A 22,313-nucleotide genomic window follows, 5' to 3' on the forward strand; every position below is an offset into this window, starting at 1 on the left:
CCAACTGCAAATGCTGCTCCTACAAAAATATAATAATATAATAACATAAAAAAAAGTCTATTCAAAATATGACAAAAGATAAATATATCTAATATTAAGATCTAAGTTCAGACTTCACTCGATTTGGCCCTGTTTTCGGTGTTCAGCAGGGAAACTATAAATTTAGAGTACAGATGATTTCTATACGCTAATAATATAACAATTAGATTCTTGAGCTAGCTTCAAATAAGATCTAGATATAGATAGTTCTCCAAACTATTTTCGCTTTACTCCATGCTACACCTCGCTATTGACTCACCTGTAATCGGCACTCGCAAAGCAATCGCCTAGGAAGCGACATTGCAGCGTATTGCACTGGGTCGTCTTCACCTCGTGCTGCACCTCGTAGGTGATATTGAAACCGTAAACGTCCAGCAGGCGATCGAGTGCCCGCAAATGCGTGCCGTCCAGCGTGGCCATGGTGAAGCGTATCTCCAGGTATTGGCTGTTGAACTGCATCCAGGTGACTTGCGTGACCTCCTCCTCGGTCAAGGTGAAGACGCGATGGGCGGGCACCTTGAAGTCGTCCGAGTAGTACATGTACTCGGTGAATTTAAGCCCGCCGAGTACGTAGAGCTGCGTCAGATAGACCACAATGGAAACATTGCCCTGTGCGGTGGCTGGCAGCTCGGAGGCATCAATTATCCAAACGCATTCGATGGGCGTGGCAAAGCGATGCGGGAAATTCGGCGTTTGAATGAGGCCATAGCGTGACTTCAGTAATCCGCCACAGCCTGATGAGTAGGAAATAGAAGAAGAGGAGGAGCCGCCACCACCAACGCCATTGCCACCGCCACCGCCATTGCCATTGCCATTGCCAGCTGAATGCTCGCCAATAGCAAAGGCGTTCAGGGCAAAGTTATGCTTGGCCGCTGGAAAAGGCGGCGGAGGTGGCAATGGAACCGCGGGCAACGAAAACTTTTGATCCGGATTGTTTTGACGCCTGAAGCGTGCATGTTGCAGTTCTTGTTGTTGTTGCTGTTGCTGTTGCTGTTGTTGTTGCCGTTGTTGATTTGTTAACAATGTTGCCGCCGGCAGCAGCATAAACAGCAGCAATATCGTTGTTAACCTGACAATTGTCAGCAGCGACATTGACTTGGCTTTTGTTGTTTCTTTTTTGTTGCTTATGAACTCCCACTTAGTCGTTTACTTGTGCTCAACTGAGTCGCCCACAGCTGTTGCTTGTTGTCGTCTTATCATTTGGCAAACGATATGCATGGAACACGTTCAGTTGTCACAGTTGTAGCTGCATTCCAGCCACGCATCGACAGCAGACCCACTGCAAAAATAGATAGAGAGGCAGAGATGATGTGAAATTTTTAGGAAAAACCATTTTGACAGCTGTCGTTTGCATTTGAATAACTGCCGCTGTCGTTTCATCCAATATGCCCCGGCTGGAGCCCCTCCACATGTCATGGTGCACTAACACACTGGAAAATCGTAAACTGTCAGCGTGAAAAAGCAATTTGAAAATCCACTAAAAATGGAGCGCATTGCCACGCATCAATCATGGCTGCCGTGAAGCGTGCCGGCTCATAAAACAAAGGCTCTGGGCTGTGGGCTCTGTGCTCTGCTCGGTTCGGCTCGCCTCGGCTTGACGCGCCACTCGAGCGTTTTTCTTTGTCAACTTTCAAATTGTTTTCCCATATTTTGTGGGGCCAAGTGTTGATGCTGCTGCAGCTGCCTGCGAGCAGTGCTCAACGCCAAAACGCCAAAAACCCTCTTCAACTTCAACTGACTTTTGTAGTTTTTGTGGTGTTTTTACTGCCAGATTTGCCTATGACCAGCGGAAGCCTCCATTTAGTAGAGTTAGGCTTAGGTCCGCCAAATCTAACCAGCCACATGGACTCGCTTAGCGCCAATGTGTGCGAGTTACCTTAATGTGTGTGGCAGGAGTTTTTGAAATTTCTTTCAGAATAACTAGACTAGACTAGACATATTGTAAAATCTTTAAGCAACAATGATTTGCAATTAATTAAAATAAATTACTAATAAAGGCGAACAAATACACTTGACCAGAGCGAGTCAATGTGTAGTCTGAATGAGGGGTAAAAATATTTTATGTAAGAGGCGCGTTGGCCCAACAGTCACATTGCAGTTTCCCATAAACACACAAAATATTGATTTGTATATCAATAAAGTTATTCGCATGGATTTATTATTATTTAAACTTGTATTCCAGCAATTATTATATAATTTAATTGAATAGAGTAAACGGAGACTCAGCCAAAGCTGTAATTAAACACAGATTTCACAGTAAATTCAAAATTCAAAATTGCGTGCCACAAAGCAGGTAAAAAGATATGAAACACCAAATCAAATTAAATCGAGAAGCAGGCGAAGTCAATTACATTCCCATTGGAATATGTGGATATCTTGAATAACTATTTGCAGCAGCAACAATAATTATCATAGAAAATCAAATATAATAGCCTTGGACTAAGCCTGTGCAACTTAGCACTCAAAGCAGAGCCAAATTAAATTATAATTTACCAAAAAGCCAGCTGCAAATACCTCGTGGCCCGGGTGTCAGATGTGAGCATTTGATCTATCACTTATTGACAGACTCGAGCTGTGGCATTTGCCCGATACAATTTAATGTGCGCGGCCTACTTCTAAGGTATTTTCATACATAAATTATATACATACATAAATCATATTTACAGACTTCTTTTCGCGAAAGAACTTGGAAAAATAAATATATATTTGATCAACTTTTATGTTTCACTGTAAATAAAATAATTTATGCTTACAACAAATTTACATATAGAGACATATATATAATATATATATTAAATATATATGCTTTAAAGAGAAGTTGAAGACTCAATGCTGTAAAGTAACTGTTTGCTGTTAACTGTTGCTTAATGTTTTTTGAAGCTTTAGTTGCTATATTCTGCATGATATTTATTCACAAGGTAGATAAGCTTATTCAGAGACTAACAGTCGCACAGATTCGGCTGTTGATAGCTAACAAGAATATAATTTTATTATCTAAATGAATTTGTTTGACAACTATTATCTATCAGAAAATCAGGTCTGATAGCAGAATTTACTATAAACTACTGTGAACTACTGGTTTGTCGGATAAATTCTAATGTTGAGCCAAAACTAGCTCAACAACATATATATATACAGTTATATATACATTTGTTTGAGTAGAACTTATTTAAGTGCTCACACATTGCATAATAAATTCAAATTAAAAGAATATAACAAGAAAGACTGCTTTCGTGGGCAGTGCCCGACTAGGATATACCCTGAACCCGGTGCAGAGCTACTATATCAATCATTCTTCTTCTTTAAGAATATTCATAGCAAATAATACATACAAACCAACACACACACATACATAATTACGCACTCTGCTTAGTGTGTAGTTTAGGCCTAACTATGGGAAACTAATTGTTGAATAAGTTCTGGTAGCAAATCATATTTAAAATATAAATAATATATAATTATATATATACATATATATATAAATAATGGCACTCATATGTATGCATAAGAATCTAGTATTTATATTTTAATCCGAAATTGGCCACAAAAGGGAATTTTAACTGCCTCATTTCTGTGGCATTCAAACAAAATCAAATAATCGATTATTATTGATAATTGGGAAATGAAGTGAGCTAACGAAAAATATGAATAGCTTTAGCTGTGGGTGTTGAAGGAATCTACATTTACGAGATCACTGGGTATAACTATGGCGAGATAGATTCATCTCGTCGCTCTGAACTTTAAGCCATTTCAAAGCCTTTTTAAGATAGACCCGATTGTCTTTGACGACATTTGTTGCCAGACTCCGACTCTAATGAGCTAAAGGCTCTTTCTTCTTGGCTGTTCAATACATTTTCACATAGCCGCTATGAATAATTTGCACGTTTGCCTTTCTATCGATTGCCACATTTTACAATTACTTAATTAAAACATAAGTCAGTGTTTCAATATAGTTAGCTACAATAGCTGAAATTCGACCAAAGTAAAGTTTTGAATTTAGATTTATTTAAAATAAAAATCCAGTTAAATAAATCTCCCGCATTTCGAATGAAAATCACATTTGCCAAAACTGTTTTGGGTAAATAAATATGCGTCAATGCCTTGTCTTCTGTTTATCACTTTGTGTCAAAATGTTACTTATTTACTTTAAGCAGGCTTCAATTTATTTTTCGCACGTCGCATTTAACTTTAAGAAAAGAAAAAGGTGTCTAAACTTTGTTGCTTCTAATGCTGCTGACGCTCAAGCCGATGCTGATGTTCAAGCTACTGCTGCTGCTGATGCTGCGTGTGCTAACAAGTTTAATCAAATGACAATGTCGTAACACGTGCATACATTTGGGGCCCCGAAGGCACAGCAGCCTCGGCTGGGCTAAGAGACAAGTCTTAGCTGACAACCCTGACACATGTGAGCACAAGCAAAGTCATAGGCCTTCAAAACCCAGTTCCTCAGCCCCTAGGGCCCCCCTTAGATGTCGTTTTCTCTTTCCCTCTCTGTCTGTCCTCAACGCTTGCCTCTCAGCGTGCGTGATTTTTACTTTCAAATTACTTTAGTTACGCATTTTAAGCATAATGAATAATATTTTGAAGCTTGCCATGCGAATATTGTGTCTGCAAAAAGTTAATTTTCTTTACCCGGCCCATACATACATATGTATAAATCACCCAAGAGACTTTTATAGAGTTATTGCCCTAGCTGATTTGCCTTGTTTGTAGCTGAAACTCTGCCAACGCTTGACATATATAAGAACATCCGACTAGACTGAACACTCAACACAGATAAGTATGCTATTTAAGCCTTCATTCAACAGTTAATCTCTAACTACTATTAAAGTGTTGCATACTTTTTGGCATCAGTGTATAGCCTTTGCTTAACAGCGTATTTTCACTATTTTAATGTGTTTCAATTTGATTATTATAAGAGAGATTGAGAGAGAGTGAGATGGAGACACAAAGCGGGTGAGTAAGAAAGTGAGGGTGAGAGCTAGAACTAGTGAGAGAGAGAGAGAGAAATAGGGAGATTCAAATGCAGTAAGAATTAGAGAGCTAGAGAGAGAAAGTGATAGAGAGATAGAGAGGGAGAATCAGCGTGAGATTTAGAGACAGAGAGAAGGAGTGAAAGCAAAAAAAGAGAAAGATGAGAGAGAGTGAATGAGAATGTGAGATAGAGATGCAGAGGATTGAAAGGAGGAAAGAGAGAAGAGAGATTGAGACTAAATTTTTTTTTTTTTTTTGTGTATTTTGTATTTTATTATTATTAAGTGTAGAGCCTGTACAATCAAATTTAGTACCTCAACAACACATGTATATATATGGAAGAGAGCGAGATTGAAACTAAGACGGAAAAATAGACAGAGACAGAGAGAAATAAATTTTTAACGTTTATTTCTCTCTTTAAGCTTTGGTATTTCTTTAAAATGAAATATCGGGAAACATATCTTAACGATGTCTATACTTCTAAAGCTAAGGTAAGACAAGAGCAGCAGTGTGATACTATCATTACAGTTGCTACTCAAAGGCAAATGCCCGAAGGAGGCCTCAGCGGCTCCTTTATATTTCACACAATTGCCGATCCGTTAAATCTCAATTAGCTGCAGTTTAGAGTGAATAACATAATTGATATAAAATGAAATGAAAAGAAAACACTTGACGTCAAAACAATGACGCGCTACCCTGCACCTGTCCGATGATAACGGGGCGGGCGTTTAGCGCTTCGCTGGGCGGGGGCACTTCAAGCTGAAACTCAGATACCGATAAAGAGCCCCAGGGCCCAGCAGGCAGTTGCTTCGCTGTTTTGCTGCTCAGCTGCTGGCGCAGTTGTAGCCGGCGCGTCGAGCAAATTGCCAATTTAAATTGGCCGCGTTAAATTAGTTGAGTTATCAGCCTCCACGGCGGCAGGTGTACGGGTAGCGAGTGCGTCGGATCGAGTCACAGTAGTTATTTCTCCCATCTACTGTTGTTATTCATACATAGCTCATAAGTGTGACTTCTTGGGCAAGCGAAGCGGAAATTGTAACGTGCTCAATTACGGAATTTCGATGAAATATTCAAAAAAATCAAAAGTTCTTAGCGGAAATGCTTGCGTAACGGCTCATGAGCGACTGGCATGTCCGAAAGTGAATGAAGAGTATAGAAAAATATAATAAATCGAAAAGCTAACCAATGTGAACTACGAGTACCCAAGCCCAAACGCGTCGTTCTACTTATCGGTGTCCATGAAATTATAGAGCAAATTCGATAAGAAAGTGGTTTCTTTCGCAGTCGCTGCCAGACCCGAGATCTGTGCTGTCAAATGTTTTGCTGTACTCCATGTATTTACCTAACGAATGGAACAAGACTACAAATCAATCACTTTGCGCCTGATATGGATATCTAATCTATAAAGAAATAAGCTTAATTCTTCTAATCATTTTCATTCCCCAGTTCGAATCGAAAATCATATCACAACTATTTGATTTAAGCTTATTTCTGATAATTAAAAATTATAAAAAAATATTAAAAAGTTATAAACAATAAAAAGAATCTATTTGCGAAGATATTTAGAGACCTATTTTCTGTGTTTGGGCTTTACAAATGCCTTGCGAAAATGCTGGAAAATTGTTCAAGTAAACTCGAGTTCAAGAAAATCAACAACAACAAAACAAACAGCAGAAAACAACAACATTTCGCTGATAACTAGAAGAAAAAAAACGAAATGTCAATAAAACAATATAAATGACGGACTCGTGACTCTCATGGATCGCTCGTCGATGTTGATATTGTTAGCAAGAAAAGTGAAATACAAATGGTTGTTGAAGCAAAAACAATTTTTTCTTCTTTTCGATTTGCAATAAGCAATTGTGCTGTTCGGTCGCTGTTATCTATAAAGATGTCGTGTAATACAAAACACTGATAAAGGCCGATATCATCTATAAGTAGCAAGATGCAGGCAGAGTGATATTGCCAGGGAGACAGAGAAAGAGATAGATACAGAGTGGGAGAGAGGCAGCAACAGTCAATTGGTCAAATCAGTTAAAACTTGGCTAGCGTTTAGCCCAAAACAAAAACGGTCCGATAAGATAGAAGCCAATTTGATTCACGGTCACAAGGCAAAAGGCCAGAACCGCGTTTCTTGCGGCCTCCAGCTATTGGCCAAACAATGAAATCCCCGCATAAATAGAAAACAATTAAGCAGTCCATACGATAAGAGATGTATGATAAACCCAAAACCCACTTCAATGCTGACTCATCGGCGCCCCGGGTCGAATGGGGACGAAGAGTTAACTGGCGGTAGAGCAGGCATTGGCATTGGCATTGGCGCTGGCCTACGCTTCGGGCCCTGGCTAATTAGCTCATCCATTTGGCGATGCGTGAAATTTATGAACTTTACAACTTTTGCTCAAAAGCACAAATATATCTGATGAAAAGCTAATTTTCCATTTTCCACTACTGTGCCAGCCTGATAAGCAACGCAACTGTCCTTGACATATTCCAGTGCTCGATTCAATAATATTCTCCCAATTTGTTTAGATGTTAGTTGAACTAGGTCTTGTTGAAATCTAATTCTGAATTAAGTTTAATGCAGTTGGGTTATTAAAAATATATTTTGGAATAAATGAGTTTGCATTTATTTAGCTTACATATATATCTCTATATTAATCGGATTTAGCAAAAGAAAAAGAAATTTTAAATTAAATGAAAAGACTCCCATTAGCACATTGGAAATCGTCCCCAGTTCTAGAGCTTGAAAGTACAGATTTTGACAACTAAAATTATTTATATAGTTATTGGAAATCGGAATCGGGAATACCTATATCTTATACATCTTTTTAATAATAACGTGTTTTCAAAATCCAATATCCTTCAATTTTATCTCATCATTTTATATCAATTATGAGTTTATATACTACTTAGAGTCATGTCTACCAAACAACTTTAACATTATAAATATTGTATATAAATATATTTTTATTGTATATATATCGAAAGTGATTCGATCATATATGATATATATGTTATATATATATGATTAGCTTATATACACAATTGGACTCAAAAGATGTTTTATAAAGCAGATTTTTGGTAAATTTTTTAATATATTAAAGCATAAATAATTCAGCAACAAGAAGGTATTTAATCAGGAACAAACTTTGATATCGACTTTAGTTCTGGCAACACCTTGATAAATGCTTCAAATAAATTGATTGATTATTTTAACAGATAATAGAATTATAGATACCGCAATGTTTACGAATAAAAATAAATAATTTTTAAGTTATATGTGCAATAAATATATACATTTTATCTAAGCTGCATATAACTAAAAATAAATAAACAATATTGTATAAATACAAAAAAAGATGAAGTAAATTAAAATAAGTCACAGAAATTAATGAACAAAACTCAACTTAAATATATAAATAAAAAAGTAAACATTTAAATGATTTAGCCTCTGAAAAGCTCAACAAATCAAACAGCCCGCTATAAAACTAATCAAATTAAAAAGCAATATATATATATTCATATAGCCATATTTATGTGTGTAAAGTCGGGCTGGCTGTGTGGCTGATAAGGCGTCAAGTGCTCGCTAAAATCCAATAGATATTGAAATCGGTTCGAATTGAGTGCGAAAAAAGAATCGGGGAATTCGCGAGTTACAGCAATTGCAGCCGAACGCAACAAATTTACAGCGGGCAATTAAAAGCGCGGCCGTAAATCACAATTCTGGCAACAGTTATCAAAAGAGGGTTAAGGGCCGTTTGGCGAATGGCTAACCGTTATTTGCAGCTACCAATCACAATAACAATAAGAGCAATAACACCAACAATAACAATAACAATAATAACAGCAGCAACAAATGCTGGGCGATAAATATGCTAAAATAGTAGCTGACAACTAACCACATAATAAACAGCACACCACAGCCCACTCCAAGCCAACTATTTAACTACTCGGCGAGTGTAGCGCCCAACGTGTGAAACTCCCAACACAGCTGACCCTCAGCACCCAACGCCACTTAGCCCGCAAATATGGCCTGTTTTCCGCGTCTCTTCCATCATCGCAGTAAAAACAAATTTACGCCCGCCCAAGATGAGAACACCGACACCATACTCAACACACAAGATAGCCCCGTGGTGAGTTTCTGCTGCTAAAAGAGAACAGCCCATACTCAACACACTATCAACCATTTAGTTGTAATAAGCAGCGCTGATGAGTTTATTAAGTGTTTAATTAAGGGAGGCGGCATGGGGAAACGTAGCCGAATCAACAGCCAAACATTTAACGGTTAACCAAATACCAAAGCCGACTAAAAAAATATATAGAAAAATAAACACATGTGTGGCCCAAACTGTTGTTATCTCTGTGGCGTTCACTTTTCAAATGCTCCTATCAGAAAGCCACAAAAATGATAAAAAACTTCGCACACACATCGAAGCACAAATACACTAACAAAAACCCGACTGCAGAGCATCTTTAATATAATTAGACATTCATTTAATTCATATTTTTATTTTACAGTCTAGCTCACCTTTTCCTAACATGTTAATGCTAGGAACAGATTTATAATATATAAGTGTAGCAGTGCTTTTTTCTGTTAAGCAACAACTTTTAACATAGCTATGTTAAGTACATAACATGAGTATGTTGGTAACAGATTTGTGGGTTAATATGGTTATGTTAAACAGATTTATGTTAAATACAGCTGCCAGCAGTCAGTGACAAATTCTTACATACTCTGCCGGTTAGCTTTATCGTAAGGGTATACAAATCGGTATAATTAGGCATAACTAACCAGGCAATACGGTAAATCATAATACATTATGTTCCTTTATCTATTAGCCAATGAAATCTCAATAGTTGCTACCAATTTATTTAGTATTTTTTCATATCAATTGCTGGACCCTTATCTATCAGGCGCGTAAGTATATAAGCATAGTTTTATTAGTATGTTGCTATAAATGTTAGCTAAGTTTTCCGGCTTTTCGATAATAACTAGGTCTTAAGGTTGCTCTATCACCATATGTTTCCAGTTAAAACTGCTCTAGATAGTGTTTAATTAGCAGAGATATGGGTGCTGGCAGGTCTTTAGAAAGTCAATTTTTTGATTCAAGATTTTGCAATTTTAAATTGGATTTTCGCATCGAAATTCGATGTTCTATTTCTATCAATCTAAGATTGACAATCATTTCATATGCAAAAATATGATAAGCAAACATATGGACTGGATGTCGGCTGAATCTCATGCATAAATCGAAGTCAAGTAGATTCCAACCAGACACACGCACACACACACACACATACATATATGGCCCTTAGTTGGCAAAATTCTAAAGTCGATGCCTGCGAGTGCTGTCGGAATGTCAACGTGATAAGGATCGACAGGATTGGAGACACTCTGGAACTCAGGCCTCATTCCAAGCAGTTCAAAGTGAAAGTCGTCAAGCAAACAGCACCCAAAGGGGAAATAAATGCATTTGCGTTTGACATCTTGAAGTGTTGCGATAAATACAATAAGAATAAAGTATTTTATTTTTTTTTTGGTTGCTGTTGACTTGACTTTTTGATATACTTTCGATTGCACAGCCTATGCGAAACCCTTTGTAGGCAACGATTATCAATCGGATTTGCAGCAGAGAAGAGCAGAGCAATTGCTTCGGGCTGCTATCGAGCACATTTTCCAGCGCTTTTCATTTTGTTTTCTTCTTTTGCGGTTTCCGATGGGAAAACGGAAAACCTGTCAAAATGTCGTCGTTTAAGTCTGATTAGCATATCAAAGTGGAGACAAACACGCGACCTGCATATTGACATGTGTTTATTTATGCGGCTTGTGGGCTTGCCATACAACAACAACAACAACAACAGCAGCAGCATTGAGCCCGTAGGCTGTGGGCTGTTAGCTCACCAAAAAGGTTTGAATATTTTATTGCCCACATGCCTGGCTGCCAATTGAGCGATAAGATGTACCGTTATTTTGCGGGGGTGGCATCTCATGAGCGCTACGAGCAGCAAGAGAAGCTGGAGGGAAAAACCTTATCCTCAGGCTAGGCTGCCAAGGAATAAGTCGCTAATCGCTGGCATTTAAATTGCATAATCTTGGCCTTTAAATTAAATAATTGAAACTTATTCCTTTGATTACCAGAGATTTTGAATTGAACGGGCTGACGCCGGAAACTTGCTTTTATTTTGTAGTGCAAAACGTATTCTAAAACCGACATTAACTGAAATAAGTAACCAAAGAAACAAAATGAACTGAATTCCATTGAATATAATTATTTATAATTTTATATTTATTATTATTTATTATATTTATAATTTATAAAGTACATGGTATTGAAGTCCGCCTCCTGTCGCCTTCAAGTGGGCTATGGGATAATGCTCTTAATGTTCATAAGACTATCGCTAACGTGATCGAGGGACATACGAAAACCACTTGTGAACTCTCCACAAATTAGACGCCGTGGGAAACCATGGCAAGGATCATAAGATTTTACTTAAGAATTAGAATTAAAGGCCTCGCTCGAGAGAAATCGGTATGGCCTTATATAACTCGTATCATTTATTAAAGATATTGTATACACATGTGTAAGACAATTAACTTCTAGTCTGCAAATTCTCATTTATTTATACTTAAAGTTTTATAAACAGGCTTCTTCTACTCTTCACATAAATAAGGACCTACCTATATAATATATTATTCGTATTTTTTAAGAAGTAAATATTCTTATAATAATATATAATTTAAATAATTTAATATATTTAATTTAATATATTGTCTATTATAATATATAATTTTTATTAAATAATATTTTTATTAATTTTTTATCTGTTGTTTTACCATTATTCTTCATTAATAAATCTGCTTAGTTACTAAAATTCTCATTATCTTAAATTAAGCTTGGTTTTTTTTTAATTAAAACTTATTTATTTAATTATTTGTTTAATTTTTATAAATTTTCTTTATAGCAAACATATTGAAGCCTTAATTTTCTATAAAGCAGAATTACCATTTATTTTATTTATTTATCAAGCAGACTCTTTTCCAGCTTTGTCGTCGTAAAACAAAGCTATTAATAGAATTCTCGCTGCTTCATATAAAAATTCATTCTATCTTTATCAACTGCACATGCGAAAAATGAAGAAATAAACAAATAAAAATACACAAATAATGCGAGCAAGAAATTCAAATGAAAGTCAACATGGCAAATAACATATACGAATATTAAAATACCCTAAAAGAACTGAATGCTTTTTAAATTAAAAGTAAATAAAAATGGTTTATTATTGCAGAAAACCAATTTAAAATACCACAATAAAATATTTAATGTCTTCAAAAATATACGTATTGAAGTCTTAATGCAAAGCTGTTAAAAGAAAATTTAAATTTAAGTATTTTACAATATATATTATTTATTAAGCAAAGAAATTGTTGGAATACGTTTATGAAGTAGAAGAATTGGTTTATGATAAGAGTATACAAAATATATATTTGCATCTCTTTACGTGAGTATACATAAATATATATATATAAATATATTTGTGTATATTTAGGTATACTATCTATAGGAATACGAATAACCTTTATTATTTATTTAGAACAATGTGCGCGTAAGCAAAGAAATTGTTGGAATACGTTTATGAAGTAGAAAAATTGGTTTATGATAAGAGTATACAAAATATATATTTGCATCTCTTTACGTGAGTATACATAAATATATATATATAAATATATTTGTGTATATTTAGGTATACTATCTATAGGAATACGAATAACCTTTATTATTTATTTAGAACAACGTGCGCGTAAATAAACTCGGACAAGCAAAGCAGATAAAGTTGTGAGTCAAGTGGGAAGCTAGATATCAAATGTAAAGAAGTTAAAATATAGATATATATATATTTGAATATATTTAGATATATATGTATATTCATATAGAATCATACGAGTCATAACTCAATTACTTCTAAAGAGTAGAATTTTAAATGGAATTGTAAATACGTTGGACTGGCACGAAAAGCTCATCAATCCGTTAAAGCCTCAGCTGTCATCTAATCAAAAAAGTGTGGAAAAGCCCCTTGCCCGGGTCTGGCCTCAGTTGGATTCAAATAAATGACAGCTCTTTTTACTTTTCAAGCAATATGAAGAGCCAAAGCGTCGCAAGTATGAAAAACATTCGCCTCGAGTCTAATGCGCACACAATACACACACACACGCTCACATAGATACAAATGCGACAATATGGAAACATATTTATAAGGCACAGAGATACAAATGGCAACACAATGGACATTTGTTGCTGTTGTTGCTGTTTATTGAGGCTCAATGGCGGGATAAACTGGCAACTGTTGCAGACATTCAACTGCACGGCTTTTCGTATTTATCAGCTGTGTCAGCAGCAGATTGATTTCAAAGCAGCGGACAGATACAAACGCACACCCATCTACACCCGCACAATGACACACAGCCACGCACACACCCACCCAACTGGCATTATATGCTTACTTTCACAGATTGTTTGCAAGTTTGTTTTCTTTTTTTTTTGTTCTTTTTCATATATTTTTTTTTGATGCTGTTTTGTTTGCATTTGCTGCGTGGCAGTCGCAGTTGTTGTTCTCTTCACTGTCATATATATGTTTTATATGTGTGTTTTTTCTCTTTTTAACAGAGACCTGTTGACATTTGACGCGCTTTGGCATTCCACACTGAATGGAAGCTAAATTACGTTGAACATAAATTTTAAGCGGCTGTCGCTCTAAAGCCCCACTGCCAGTTGATGCTTAAATAAGTTTTTATCTTTATTTGAAGTTAGAGTACTTAAAACTTCACAAATGTATATAGACTTGAATAATAGCTGAAACGCTGTTAACGGCTTGAAACTTGCATTAACATGGCTGGGAACTGTAACTGTTAACTTAACATAATAATATATTAACATAATTATAACAATTACATGACTCTGTTAACGACTGGCTGGACCTTTTGAGTAGTTGTTAAGAGAGCTCATTTCATGTAGAGGTTGAAGTAGACATTAATGATAGATATATATAGTTATGATATATAATATAATATATAATATATAGATTTTAGCTTTATATGGCCGAACTGTCTGCTAAAGCTAATGGTATTTGCCATAAAGTTAGCAATGAGCACAGATTCAGTTAGCCATAATCATTAAGAAAATGTGTAAAGTACTCTATGAGATATCTCAAAGCAATAACTCAATCACATTTCACTTTTTTGCTGCCTTAGAATAGATTTGAGCATGTTTAGTAAGACGGGCTCAGCTGTAGCTCGCGTGCTTAATCTTATCAAACATGAGTACAGAAACATTATAAAGTAAATGATGTCAAAATGTATTAATTAAATGAATTTATTTAGTTAATTAATTAAGTATAAACACAACATTATGTATTTAATTATTTTTTTTAATTAATTAAGTATAAGCATAGCATTAAATATTTATTTATTTATTTTTGCTTGCTTTTAGACTCTAGCTTTAACATGCTTGCATCTTATACAGTAAATGAAGACTTTTTGAATACTTGTTCATTTTGATTCTAATAAATATTTTATTGCTTCATTTTCAGCAAATTGGCCTCTACATACGACGCGAGGAGAAGCCCCTCTACTCACCCATCATCACACCCAGCCCGAGTGAAGTGAGTCTTTTATTTGTCATATATATATACATATTTATATAGATACACAGTAGACCTGTTGCAAAGCACTTTTCGTTAGCACAAAAATCACGGGGTCCGGCGGCACACAACATACGACCTATTCAACCATAAAATGCTTGTCTTTGCCAAACTCAATTAATATTTGCACACATGTTTCTTATACTTTCAAACGAAATGATGTTTACGAAAACAACAACAATCAACACGAAACACTTGTAAATATGTACACAACAACAACAACAACAACAACAACTTAAACAATGCTCACGGACCCACTTGCACCCCGCACTTGTGTTTGTCTTTGTAAATGTTTTGGCGTACGTCTACACCTGGCTATGCCTTGGGGTCCTATTAGGCGCAACTGCAGCGCCTAAAACAACAGCCCTCCAGCTCCTCCACACAGCCGCTCGAAGCTGTGGCCGAAAATGTGGTCAACACTAACGTTGCTGAGCTCCAAGAGGCGGCGCAGCAGCAGCCACAGCAACAGACAAAAAAGTTTCTCTCGCACAAGAGCAGACTTCAAGCCGAGTACAGAGAGAAGGAGAAGGACAAGGAAAAGTCCTGGATGGTCAATGGAAGTGCAATTAATGTCACACGTAACAATTCAAAATTAAAACCCGTCAAAGAACGTCGCCCCACAGCTCTGCCCACCGAGGCGCCCAATGTGGATGGCGATGGTGTCCAAAGTGACGTTGATGAAACCCACACAACGGAGGAGCTGGAGCTGCCACCGGGTGGCAATGTTGTGGTTGGCAAGTCAAAACTCAAAGGAAGTGTGAATGGCATAATTGATGAGAGCGGCGACAACAATGAGCCAGTCCAGCAGCAAACTCAATCGACAGCCACGTCCTCGATATTCACACCAGCACCGCCGACAAAGGCAAATGTTAAATTTTTCATTGGTCATACACAGGAACTAAATGCTGAACAGCATACTGATGACACTTTGTCCTGTCATAGCAGTGATGACAACAACATCAGCAACAGCAACAGCAACAACTTCAAGCTCGCAAATGGAACACTGCCACCGGGCCAACAACATGGACAGCGCCTGGCGGAGTCATCAGCATCAGCACAGGTACCCGCAAAGAGCTGCAGTAATATGCCCCTCCATTATCTAAGAAGATCCAAAAGCACGATAGCCACCAACGAGCCGCTCGCCACCACCGGCCAGCGACGGCGAGTGTCCACAATGCCACATATTAACATACCGCCACCGCCACCTTTGCCTGTGGAGCTTCTAAAACCGGTTACCCCACTGCATCTGCGTAAGAAACGCAGTGCGGAGACTCCAACAGCTAAGGACCCGCCGCCAGTCGATGTGCCGGATGGTGCAGTCACTCAAGTACGTAATGAATCAACTCAACTGCGGTAAAACATGCTCCAACAGAATTTTGTGGTTTTTTAAGGGGTCGTGTCATTTAAGTAGCTGGTTGTACGTCAGCTACTTGCCAACTACCCAGCTCAGTCTATTAAATAGTCCTGCCAAGTATGGCCTGCATATACAAGTCAAGGTATTCAGACCGATCCCTCGGAATTCATTTCTCCGAATGAATAGCTCTTCACTTTTCTGCTATCAAGGATAGCACAGATAGATAGATTGTTGTCAGAATCAGTTAACAGTTCTAGGAGTTATAGCAATAGACTATTGGAGCTCTACAGTCAATAAGTAAGCCAAAGCTTATGGACTGATCCCTCGGAATTCATTCGCCTAAATAACGAGCCGGACAGATAGCTATTGAGAATGGATGCTATTATTAGTGGTAGGAGTTAGTTACAAATTATAGTAGTTATTACGATTGCCTATGGAAATTCTACATAACAAATGGAAAACTATAGATTTTAGAGCGATCCCTCGGAAAACAATTGTTCGAATGAAGGGGTAAAGCAAGCTATTAATGTATGTATGCTATTGTTAGTAGTGGGAGCTAGTTAAGAGTTGTAGTAGCCATGACTACCAGACATGGAAACTCTACATCAAATATAAATCTTAAATTATTCGGGCGATCCCACGGAATGCAGTTGCTTTACATTTGTGAGGTTTTAACAATGGAGTAGCAAATTGTGAGTAATTCAACTCAACACTTGATATAATTATTTATTATTATGTTATTATTATTATTATTATGTATTTTATCAGGTTCACAGAGCATAGCTCTACACTTAAAATGCATCCCTTGGTAAATACATCCAACAGATTTTCGCAGGCAAATTAAACTCATTTTTCCGCTCAAAATGTGCAGCACATTTTAACCGAGGCTAACAACTTTGTTAACCTGATTGTGGCAGTAACTAAGTACTCATTACTAATTAAATATTTTCTACTACCACAACATAAAACAAATATAACAAGTGCAAAAAGGGGAGCAGAACCTGACCTAACGCTATGGAAAAGTCTGTATATTATTGTAGCAACTAAACGTGGCGTAGCCGGAGGGAGAGACAGCTGACTCCTCGACATGCTACTAATTACAAACGGAATGTTAATTGTTTGGCAACAGACATGAACTTCAACCTTTGGCCAACAAAAGCAGCCAACAGATAAAACTGTTGCTTTCCCTATCACGCAGGACTGCCCCTTTTCTCTCTTTCTCTGTGCTCTTTCTATCTGTCTGCCTGCTTGAATGCAGCTGTTGCCATTTCTCGCTCTATTACTGTTACAGGGCCCACCTGTATTTACCTGTGGCCAAGCACGCCCCTTGCTAAGCTGCTGCTGAGACAGCGAAATTTTCCAACCCGCAACTAAATTTTTTGGCTGATGTTGCGCCTTAGCTGCGCGTAAGTCGCTGTCCTTCGAGCCGCCTACGTGCACCGATTAAACCTTGACTCAGCCTGCCCAGAGGCAGATGACTGCAATTTCACTGCGTAAAAGGAGGTAAATATTTAATGGGTAACAGCTCGCGTCATTATGGGCGCTCGTAAAGTCCCTAATTTGCCCCCAGAAATAATGCGGTGTAAAGTTTTAGTGGAAGATATGAAGTTTTGCAGTGTTTATGTGTCAACTGGAATGAAATGTCCGAGGGTACCCTGCTCACTCATATCGCTCAGCTAATCTTGAAGCTCAACTGGAACTGTCAACAAAAATAACCACAAAACTCAGTTGACCATATTAAAAGATTGGACTGTGGAAAACAAACAACTAAATAACCCAATGCTTGCTTCATTTATATTTTACTTCGGTCTATTCTTCGCAATCAACCGCATCAATTAGGATGAAGTGGGCCAGCGCAAGGAGAGCGACAGAGGCAGCAAGAGCAGCCGCAGCCGCAGCTCAACAACCAAAACACAGCGCGTCGAGGGGGGCCTCATCTATGTGCGACCGAATTTGCCCGTGCAGCAGAATATTGAAATCGAATTTAATGCAAAGGACGAAGCGTAAGTCGAGTAAACAACTCTTGTTGATTGCCCAAGGTAAACCCCATCGATATATATTTCCACTGTCATCATCATAGTACACGCAATCTCATACTCGAAGCCATCGACCGCAACGATTTCCTCAATAATCTAATGGACAAGGAGCGCAAGGACATGGTCATCAATGCAATGGCGCCGGCCAGCTACAAGAAGAACAGTTACATCATCAACGAGCACGACGAGGGCTCCGAGTTCTTTGTCTCTGCCGAGGGCTACTACGATGTGATACAAGCGGGTCAACACGTCGGAAACTTTGGTCCAGCCACCGTTTTTGGCGAATTGGCAATACTCTACAATGCGCCACGCAAGGCCACCATTAAGGGTAAGTCAAATAGGCTCAAATAGAGTCAAGCGCAGGACCTTAAGCCTTCAGTGCCTTACAGCTGCCACCGATGCTCGAGTTTGGAAGATTACGCGAGAGACATTTCGTGCCATTATGCAAATCTCTGGCTCTAGAGAGCGCGAGGAGAATTTGCAGTTTCTCCGCTCAGCTCCATTTCTGCAGGAGCTCGAGGAGAGTTTACTCAACAAAGTCGTTGATCTATTGCAGCGGGTAAATGATTTAGTTTAATTATAGATAAGTCCGAATTGATGTGGAATATCTTTATATTGCAGAAATTTTATGAAACTGGCAGCTGCATTGTGCGTGAGGGCGAGGTGGGCAATGAGTTCTTCATCATACGCGGCGGCACGGTGACCATCAAGAAGAAGGACGACGCCAAGCAGGAGCAAGTTGTGGCCAAGCGTAAGCGCGGCGACTACTTCGGAGAGCAGGCGCTGATGAATGCGGACGTGAGACAGGCGAGTGTCTATGCAGATGCGCCTGGCACTGAGGTACTCAAGCTGGAGAGAGAGTGAGTTCAAAAGTCCCGAAAGTCTGCTTCTTTTACAAGATTTCTTGTTTGCAGAGCTTTCATTAGCTACCTGGGCACCATCAGGCAGCTGAGCGAGAAGCCAAAGGAGCAGACCAGTGAGAATGGCCGCACGAGCACTAGAAGCACAGAGTTTGATAACGAACACGCTCACATCGCCATTTCGGATCTGAAGAAGGTGGCTACACTGGGCGCAGGTGCCTTTGGGCGGGTGGATCTGGTCACCCACAACAATCAGACATATGCGCTGAAGATCATTAAGAAGATCGAAGTAGTCAAGCAGGATCAAATCGAACACGTGTACAATGAGAAGAACGTGATGATCAAATGTCGCGCTTCACCCTTCATAGTGCAGTAAGTGGCGCTGACTTTAGATAAGTTCTCTAACCTCCTCCACGTCCATGCCCTATCTAGACTCTATCGCACTTATCGCAACGAGAAGTATGTGTACTTTTTGATGGAAGCTTGCATGGGCGGCGATGTGTGGACGGTCATGTCAAAGCGTCAGTATTTCGATGATAAGACTGCCAAATTTATAGCTGGCTGCGTCGTGGAGGCCTTTGACTTTCTGCACGCGCACAACTTCATCTACAGAGACCTCAAGCCAGAGAACCTAATGCTCAGCAGCGATGGCTACTGCAAGCTGGTAAGGCGTCTGAAGGCTTCGAATTCTAGTTTACTCTAACGAGTCTCGATTCTCTTTTGGCCAGGTCGACTTTGGCTTTGCCAAGTATGTGCGAGCCAATGAGAAGACCAACACATTTGCCGGCACGCCCGAGTATGTGGCCCCTGAGATTATATTGGATCGCGGACATGATCGGTCCGTGGACTACTGGGCACTGGGAATACTCGTCTACGAGCTGCTGGTGGGCAAGACACCCTTTCGCGGCGTCAATCAGGTCAAGATCTACCAGAACATCCTCAGCGGCATCGATGTCATCCACATGCCCTCACGCATACCCAAATCCGCACAGAATCTAATACGACATCTGTGCAAGCAGCTGCCCGCGGAGCGACTGGGCTACCAGCGGAAGGGCATTGCGGACATCAAGCGGCACAGCTGGTTTGATAGCTTGGACTGGAATCGACTTAAGCACAAGCAGCTGCCCTCGCCCATCAAGCGCTCCCTGAAGAGTCTGACAGATCTGCAATACTTTATGCCGCTGGGCGTGGAGACGGACTATGAGCCGCCCGAAGAGCTGAGCGGCTGGGATAAGGACTTCTGAAAAGTGCTTCCTTTAGCGATATTTTTGTGGTTAAGTAACTTAGCTGGCGGGGTGACTACGTGTCATAAGTTGTAAATAAATTGATATTACGATTGTTTAAGAATTTTGACTTGCCAAACTTTTGCCAGCGAAGCTTGTTTTTGGCTGCGGGCGATGCTATCCAATCATTTAGCGTATTTGCTTTTGCCACTTCAATTAGAAGCGCAAACTAGTTGCTGCTGTTATCGAGTTATCGCGGTACACACACACACACATACACATATCCCCAGTTGGACATTGAGTTGGCAAATGGCTGGAGCAAATAAACATTTTCAATTAAGCGCTTTCAGCGAGTTTCCACTTGGCTCGTGGCACATTGTTTTCTCCAAAAGGCAAATGTCTAAAGTTCCATGGAAACATGACTGCATTTGCATTGTGTTTTTGTTGCAGACAGCTTTAAGCGACAGCTGCCCCTTTGTAACGGTATCATAAAGTAAAGGCAACTTTGTCGGTCTATTGTCTGCGCCTGTCGACTCGACTTGAGTTGAGTTGAGTTGAGGCACTCATTAATGTCCCCATGCCGTTGACATTCATTTGTATCTTACAGATACTTCTAAAAGCACATCCAATATAATTGCATTGTCTGCCGCCCGACGACACATTGCGTATGCTGCATATGACACAAAACTTTATTGTTTTTGAATATAATAATAAAGTGCAGCTTGCTCTCTGCACGTCTGGCAACGTATGCAAGGTAACGCAGGAGGCTCAAGTGTGTATGTGTGTGTGTGTGTCGGGAAGCTGTGGCTGTTGTTCAAATATGAAGCCAAGTCAAGCACAATTACGTTAGCTTGAGGTATTCATAACAAGTTGTATACTGTATCTATGACTTTGTTACACTTCAACGTTCCATGAGTTCAACTTCAAGCGGCTTGTCTCTAATTAGACAATTTGTGCATTTACCTTAAAGTAAAACAATTTTATTAAGCAACTTGCCAAAGTGAAGTACTTTTGTGTATTATGCTTTAGATTAGTTCGGATTAATTGATTCTTATTAGACAACTACATGAAGTGTTATCCATCTTGATGTCTATCAATCTGTTTGTCGGCTTTTATAAGCAGAAACTATTTCAATGTTATTAAAACATGACATGCGGAATATATACTCTTGTGTAAGGGAGTATTAAGACTATTTGGACATGCCACTTGCGTCATTTTGTCTTGCATTTTGAGCGCCATTGGTCTGGACGGTCTCCTCATTCAAGTGGCGTTATCTACAAATTTGATGACATTACAAAATTCTTTAGTATAGCGACTGCAGAAAAAATACTTGAAAGCTGGAGTGAGTTATATTGTACGTTATATTGAGGAAAAACAATTTTTATTCATAAGAAGAATGTTCCGATCAGATAAGAATCATAAATAAAATACTAAGATTTGCATAGATCTCTCCTGTTTAAACAATTGACAACTACTAAAATGTTGTATTCCATAGTTTGAGGGCTTTGCTCTGTGGACTGTCTATTCAAATATAGATGTTTAGCTAATTAATATTTCGAAAGCTTAAGTCTTTAACTTATATTAATCAAATTAGATGTCAGAAGGTAAGACGTCTTCTAAAGAGATATTTTCTTTTTTTGATTGGGAGTTTCACATTAAGTTGCGTGTTCAGATTTCTTATCAATCTGCTTGTTCCTCTGCAGAATTAATTCTAATTCTATTTGCATTCAACCGACTATTCAACACAGCTGTCACTAGTTACTAAACCAACTAAATATTCTTATATAGTCTAGTAAACATTGTCTATTCCATGTTATAAATTAACATATCTTTGTTTATTTTAAGTTAAGTCAATGCTTGAACACAAAACAAAAATCAAAATTTGAAAGCAAAAAAATGAAAAAAGTCGAATAAATTTGAATTGCTTAACAAGCAAAAAATTTATAAATATGCATAGCAACAAATTTATATAAATTGATAAAAAATACTTTGAACAGTTAAAAATCGATTTTTTACCGAATTCATCACAAGCATCGGTGGTTCAGTGGTAGAATGCTCGCCTGCCACGCGGGCGGCCCGGGTTCGATTCCCGGCCGATGCAAAAGAAATTTTTTACACTTTGTTATAC

General features: G+C 38.5%; 2 protein-coding genes and 1 non-coding gene across 4 annotated transcripts in view; 2 read left to right on the top strand and 1 right to left on the bottom strand.

Annotated features, from left to right (window-relative positions):
* The window catches only part of LOC111603983, a 188,527-nt gene that overhangs the window by 106,703 nt on the left and 59,511 nt on the right, over positions 1-22,313 (bottom strand). Inside the window, exon 3 of the mRNA XM_030223223.1 lies at positions 299-1,318. Coding sequence (XP_030079083.1) covers positions 299-1,131 — 833 coding nt within the window. The 5' untranslated portion in view covers positions 1,132-1,318. The remainder of the gene's footprint in view (positions 1-298; positions 1,319-22,313) is intronic.
* On the top strand, positions 5,846-20,252 carry LOC111603971 (cGMP-dependent protein kinase 1). Of its 2 annotated transcripts, none has more exons than XM_030223306.1 (11): positions 5,846-6,347; positions 8,465-9,149; positions 14,602-14,673; positions 15,050-16,039; positions 17,906-18,069; positions 18,147-18,430; positions 18,492-18,661; positions 18,724-18,962; positions 19,017-19,334; positions 19,395-19,626; positions 19,691-20,252. In XM_030223306.1, exons 2-11 carry the CDS (start codon positions 9,045-9,047, stop codon positions 20,204-20,206), a joined length of 3,090 nt encoding a protein of 1,029 aa, XP_030079166.1. In that variant the 5' UTR covers positions 5,846-6,347; positions 8,465-9,044; the 3' UTR covers positions 20,207-20,252. The 2 variants fall into 2 exon arrangements, with proteins under 2 accessions (XP_030079166.1, XP_023177582.2); XM_023321814.2 differs by having other exon boundaries at positions 5,846-5,969; positions 8,544-9,149.
* Trnag-gcc lies at positions 22,216-22,286 on the top strand. The gene has a single exon. It is a non-coding gene; the product is annotated as a tRNA-Gly (tRNA).

Source organism: Drosophila hydei, unplaced genomic scaffold (assembly GCF_003285905.1).
Source record: "Drosophila hydei strain 15085-1641.00,03,60 unplaced genomic scaffold, DhydRS2 tig00000149-arrow-pilon, whole genome shotgun sequence".
In the NCBI taxonomy this organism is placed as follows: Eukaryota; Metazoa; Arthropoda; class Insecta; order Diptera; family Drosophilidae; genus Drosophila; species Drosophila hydei.

Excerpts from the sequence above, each read along its gene's own strand:
- LOC111603971 (XM_030223306.1), top strand. The coding sequence starts at position 9,045 with ATGGCCTGTTTTCCGCGTCTCTTCCATCATCGCAGTAAAAACAAATTT. Across the intron at positions 9,150-14,601 it reads ACACACAAGATAGCCCCGTG|CAAATTGGCCTCTACATACG; the intron begins GTGAGTTTCTGC and ends CTTCATTTTCAG. Across the intron at positions 18,070-18,146 it reads TTTAATGCAAAGGACGAAGC|TACACGCAATCTCATACTCG; the intron begins GTAAGTCGAGTA and ends TCATCATCATAG.